The sequence below is a fragment of the Xyrauchen texanus genome, chromosome 13 (assembly GCF_025860055.1).
Source record: "Xyrauchen texanus isolate HMW12.3.18 chromosome 13, RBS_HiC_50CHRs, whole genome shotgun sequence".
Taxonomy (NCBI): Eukaryota; Metazoa; Chordata; class Actinopteri; order Cypriniformes; family Catostomidae; genus Xyrauchen; species Xyrauchen texanus.
In genome coordinates this window covers 47,189,155-47,195,490 of record NC_068288.1, presented here as the reverse complement: position 1 = coordinate 47,195,490, position 6,336 = coordinate 47,189,155, and the positions used below count along the sequence as shown (strand labels likewise).

At 45.1% G+C, this 6,336-nt stretch overlaps 1 protein-coding gene across 1 annotated transcript in view; it reads right to left on the bottom strand.

The window, feature by feature from the left end:
- Positions 1-326: 326 nt before the first annotated feature.
- LOC127653791 (WW domain-binding protein 4-like) overlaps positions 327-6,336 on the bottom strand; it is a 10,157-nt gene continuing 4,147 nt past the window's right edge. The window contains exons 2-3 of the mRNA XM_052140556.1: positions 5,133-5,384; positions 327-1,410 (exon numbers count right to left, since the gene is read on the bottom strand). Of these exons, the coding sequence (XP_051996516.1) occupies positions 1,203-1,410; positions 5,133-5,384 (460 nt within the window). The 3' untranslated portion in view covers positions 327-1,202. The remainder of the gene's footprint in view (positions 1,411-5,132; positions 5,385-6,336) is intronic.

Below are 6,336 nucleotides of genomic sequence, written 5' to 3'. Positions count from 1 at the left end.
CACACACACACACACACTCACACACACACACACACACACACACACACTATCTCACACACTATCGCTCTCACACACACACTACACACACACACAATCTATCTCACACACACACTATCTCTCTCTCACACACACACACACACACACACACACACACACACTATCTCACACACTATCGCTCTCACACACACACTACACACACACACAATCTATCTCACACACACACTATCTCTCTCTCTCACACACACACACACACACACACACACACACACACACACACACACACACGCATACGATTAAAGGACAGATATTTATAATGTGGACTCCAGACTTTTATTATATTACAAATGTCAAGTTCTGAGAATCAGAAGTGAATGATGTTCCTGCTGAAAAACACAAAACTGTCAAATGAAAATGTTTAGCAGGTGTTTAAGGAAACTTGGAATGTCGTTTTATGAACGGGACGATTCGTCCAAACCTGAAAGTTTCACTGAACACAAAATGTGTCGAGAAGATTGAATTTATTACCATGAATAAACCATGAACGATACACGATTACAGCACTTATTAATCTTAATTAATGTTCAACACACACGACTCTTAATTAATTATATATTACTATATGTTCACATTCATGTATTATGAAAAGAAACTCACAACAAACACAATACAAATATTTTCATAAATTGATTAACCAAAATAAATAGCTCCTAAAAATGCTCTTTGTTAGAAATGATACTGAATGCATTATTAGTTTATTATTGTAAAGTGTTACTAAACGATGCAACACAAGTGAACGATGACTGACATGTTCTGCGTTTCTGGTGTGTTTGAATGACACGAGGGTGAGGAAATGATGACAGATGAGTGACTGAACTCTCTCTTTTAGTTTGAGATAATACAGTCTACAATGAAAGTGTAGTACGAGTTCAACTTGTGGTTTAATAGTGAAAATGATGTCTTTGATTCCTCATGCCCACAATATATTCCAAAACACACAAACACGCCAGAGAGTTCCTCACACCAAATCTATTCTTCCCTGTAAAGATCAACAAAATCATTTTGAAGCAGATACAAAAGATGATTACAAAATATTCTCCACCATCAATTTCTCAACATACAAATTCGACATTGAACAAAAGGACAGCGGACCACCATAAAAATCCCTGAACGAGAAACCCTTGAACGACCCCTCACAGTCTCGTCTACTCGTCTTTCCCTCTCGGTCTCCGACTCCTGGATTTGCCGTTCTCAGTCTTCATCTTCTTGAATGCGCCGCTCTTGTCTCCCAGTGACGGGACGGGGCGCTCTTTAAACTGTGTTCTGGGCTCCGGCGGGACGTCAGATGGAGCGACTGCAGCGACTGCAGCGACTGCGCTCTCCACCTGCAGCAGCTGCAGATCAACATTCTCACTGCAGACGACACGAGAGAGACAATGAAGAAACTAGAACACCTTCATCCTCATGAAACTGAACATCACTGACACAAACTACAGGAAGCTGAAAACAGGCTTCTGGAATGAGATTACTGCTTTATTATGTAGTATTATAAAAGCAATAAGAGTTGTGCTTTACTACACAAAGCACTTTTAATGCCCAATTCCCGCTACTTAGCAGGTCCTCGTGGTGGCGCGGTTACTCACCTCAATCCAGGTGGCGGAGGACAAGTGTCAGTTGCACCACACGCCCCATTGAGAAAACCACTAATCACCACCACGAGGAGGTTACCCCATGTGACTCTACCCTATCTAGCAACCGGCCCAGTTTGGTTACCCCATGTGACTCTACCCTCCCTAGCAACCGGGCCAATTTGGTTACCCCATGTGACTCTACCCTCCCTAGCAACCGGGCCAATTTGGTTACCCCATGTGACTCTACCCTCCCTAGCAACCGGGCCAATTTTGTTACCCCATGTGACTCTACCCTCCCTAGCAACCGGCCCAGTTTGGTTGCTAAGGAGAGCTGACTGGAGTCATTCAGCACACCCTCGACTCCAGATGTGATAGTCAGTGTCAATACTCGCCGAGCTACCCAGACCCCTTTGAAATTACATTTATTTAAATTTGTCTTACTAATGGTGCGTTCACACACAATGCAAAGCGAGCGTTTCGCACGGCACGATTACATACAAAGTCAATGCAAAGACACAAATAGATGCGAATTCACGCCAGGTGGCACGAATTAACGAATCATTCGCTCCATTTGCATATTCACGTAAAGGTGCGTACACACTGCCAGCGACTTTATCGCTGCAGGTCGCCAGTGGCTGGCGGTGAAGTCGCTAGTGGGCGTTCCCACAACTGGTTGCCTAGTAACGTTTATAAATGACATTCACGGATCTCATTCCATTGCTGTTGACAGCGAATCGCTTTTCTTGCCACTAAAAGCAAACATTTTGGAGGGAAAAGACTAAATATAAATGGAATCTGTACATAAAATGCTTTATAAAAGCATTTTATGTACTGATTCCAAAGATGAATGAGAAAGATGATATCAAAGATGAATGAGAAACAAGGCGTGCTGTTTTCCATAGCGGCTGTTTATCTGCGGCGAAAATTCAAATGCCGGTCTGTCTGGGTCCATAAAATCCCCGCGATCTCAGATACACATTTCCATGCAGTATTTTTCTTAAAAATGTCCTTGTACGTGGGAAGAGACATATCATAGAGCACTGGAACATTTCTAACAGCAAGAATTAGCCTTTCATCCATCTTTCCGTTACTGCAGGAGCTGAGAGAGAGAGAAGGATCACGTGAGCTCTCCCGTCGTCTCTCCTATTGGCTGTCGCTTCCGTTAGTCGCTCCAAAGTTGAACTTTTCTCAACTTTGTCGCGTCGCTGGACACGCCCACATATAGCGCCAACGGTCGCGACAGCTCGTATCGCCGGAAGTCGCTGTGCTCTCATTGAAAATTAATGGTATTGAGTCGCTGTCCCGCGCGATGTCGCTGGCAGTGTGTACACACCTTTAGATTACATTTTTCAACTCGAGCGAGAAATCCGCCTGATGTGTTGTCGTGAAGCCTATCAGCGTTGAGATTGTCCGGATGTCACTGACGTAGTAGCAGAAGAAATATGGAAAAATGGATGATAAAATCGTAGCGGTGTGTGGACACCCGGAATTGTACGACACGACGTCATACATGTGCAGAGACCGGATGAATAAAGAAGTTTCTGGTTAAGTTCTGGAAATATGCGCGTCTACTTGATTCCAGCTATTGGTTGAACTTTACTATGAACCAAGTCGCAGAAGCCCCGCCTCCTGTCCTTTTCCGGAAGAGAAGCGGGAATACTCGCGGGTGCGCGTTACTCGCGAGAACACGAGTTTAAAGGGTAACTAAACCCCTGCTCAGAGTCTGACTCCACCCACTAGCAATATTTGAAAAATGCTCGAAAAGTGGGCAGACCCCAGCGGGGATAGAGGGGACGAACCGAGGGCGGGGCTGAGCGGGGGGAGGGGGGCGTGCACCTGAGACCCGTAGTGACAGATTAATTGACAGCTGCTGTCAGACTCTAAAATGGAGAGTGACTGGAGTGACGCAAGTAGCTTTGCCACGGAGCGGTCTTTTGAAGTCGAGGACCTTTCTCCCCACCTTCACCTGAAGTGGAGGAGGGTGAATTGTCTGTGGACACAGGGCCGAGCCAAATCAATTCGAGCCGCTGGCTCAAACTGCGGTTTTAACTCCCTGTTGAGCATCCGAGTGAGCATTCACCTTCACTCGCGTGCAGGAAAAACAAACGAAACGCTGTTCAGTGATGTTTACCCTTTTAGCAGGATTTTTATTTAGCAAGCTTCACTTGAACATAACATCAGTTAGCTGTTCTCTCAACTTAGAAGAATGTGACGTAAAGAGTAACGTCATCATGTACAAAACCGTATCTCCAAATAAAACTATACAGGCAATACCGTAATACAATGTATAAGGGTGCAATACGTTTAACACTCCCGCATCACGAACGCGCGTTTGTCGGCCCCAGAGGATTAACTTTAGCCTAACCATAAATTGTGATTCAAATATATATGATCACTCACCTCAAGACGCCGCTGAGGTGGTGGAGTCCATGCAGGAGGAGCAGCGTTTGGCACTGCGTCAAGCTTTTCAGCTGAGCTGTTTGGAGAAGCCCATTTCCACCTCCATTGCGTTGGAGAAGCAATCCCGCTAAAATGCAGTTTGCACACTCCTCCAGCTCTAGGCGGAACTCACGGTCTTCCAGAACAAGGGCGTGCAACCCCTGGCTCTAATTTCCAAGTCTGCTGGAAAGCTATACAGTCCAGCAGTGCTGTTGCAACCAGCAACACTACACCTACGTACCATCCTGACCACTGTACTAAATACAGATAATCTACGCTAACTTGAAGCTATCCTAACTGGCCTAATACTATGCTACTAACTATGCTTCTAACAATACTACACTAACAAATATGCTAATTAACTACCTAGACTACACTAAATAATCAAAATAACTATATAAATGCTATGCTAAATAGATGCTAAAATACTCTATCCTGATCGCTTTCAATACTCGCAATTCCAACTCCTGACTCGCTACAGTGGTTTTGACCTAAACGAGATGGTTTTTATACTGCCATGGGTGTGGTAGCTCAGTACCAAGGGCGTGGTGAGCTGGAACCTGCTTACGTCAGCTGTCACCGCTTACGTCCACGGTACCGCAAACAGCCAATAGGAAAATTCAACTGCAGTAGCCACCGTTCAACCTGAAGAGGGCAGCACTCAGACGTTTTTACACCATATATTGTAGAATTAAAACACTTTATACACAAATGTCAAAAAAATTACTTGAATCAATGACCAGTACTAATAAAGCCCCATGCTTACAGATCATTAATTAAAAAAAGTTGGTTTAGGGTTTAGTTACCCTTTAAACACACATTTATAATCCAGCGCTCAAACTCGCGCGAGCAATGTGAGACTAAAATTATCTTCGTGTTGTATATGAACGCACCTTAAGGCTAATTTCATAGCTAATATTTTATGTATCCTTAATGCACAAAATTAAATCATATTTACACAGTTTTTACAGCTTGATTGATACAAATATTCTGCGATATTTCTCTTGATTTTGTCTCATATTCATCTGAAGCTCTTCACTGACACTAATAGAATGAATCTCTTACTGTGGATCTTCCTCAGGCTGGTTCTGCTCCCAGAATCCATATGGACTGATGTTCTGTCTGGGTTTCTTCACGAGCGTCACATGTTCCTCAGTCACACATCTGTCACTCTCTTCTTCCTCCTCTTCTTCCTCCTCTCGTCCTCCTTCATCGGCCTGTTCCTCACCTCCATCATCTGCTGTCGGCTCTTTCCTCTTCTGTGTTCCAAACAAACATGTTTGTGTTCTTACTGTACAGTACTGTAGTGTTGATGAGCTGTAACATATACTCAGTGTAGGAAGTAACAGATTACATGTAACAGTGTTACATATCTAAAATTCAAAAATAAGAGTAACTGTATTCCGTGACTCAATCCGGGTGGTGTAGGACAAATCTCAGTTGCCTCCGTGTCTGAGACCGTCAATCCGCGCATCTTATCCACGTGACTTGTTGAGCGTGTTACCGTGGAGCGCATGTGGAGGCGCTACGCTATTCTCCGCAGCATCCACAAACAACTCACCACATGCCCCCACCGAGGCGAGAACCACATTATAGTGACCACGAGGAGGTTACCCCATGTGACTCTACACTCCTAGCAACCGGGCCAATTTGGTTACCCCATGTGACTCTACACTCCCTAGCAACTGGGCCAATTTGGTTACCCCATGTGACTCTACACTCCCTAGCAACCAGAACAATTTGGTTACCCCATGTGACTCTACACTCCCTAGCAACCAGGCCAATTTAGTTACCCCATGTGACTCTACCCTCCCTAGCAACCGGCCCAATTTGGTTACCCCATGTGACTCTACCCTCCCTAGCAACCGGGCCAATTTGGTTGCCTCATGTGACTCTACCCTCCCTAGCAACCAGGCCAATTTGGTTACCCAATGTGACTCTACCCTCCCTAGCAACCGGGCCAATTTGGTTACCCCATGTGACTCTACCCTCCCTAGCAACCGGGCCAATTTGGTTACCCCATGTGACTCTACCCTCCCTAGCAACCAGGCCAATTTGGTTACCCCATGTGACTCTACCCTCCCTAGCAACTGGGCCAATTTGGTTGCCTCATGTGACTCTACCCTCCCTAGCAACCAGGCCAATTTGGTTACCCAATGTGACTCTACCCTCCCTAGCAACCGGGCCAATTTGGTTACCCCATGTGACTCTACCCTCCCTAGCAACCGGGCCAATTTGGTTACCCAATGTGACTCTACCCTCCCTACCC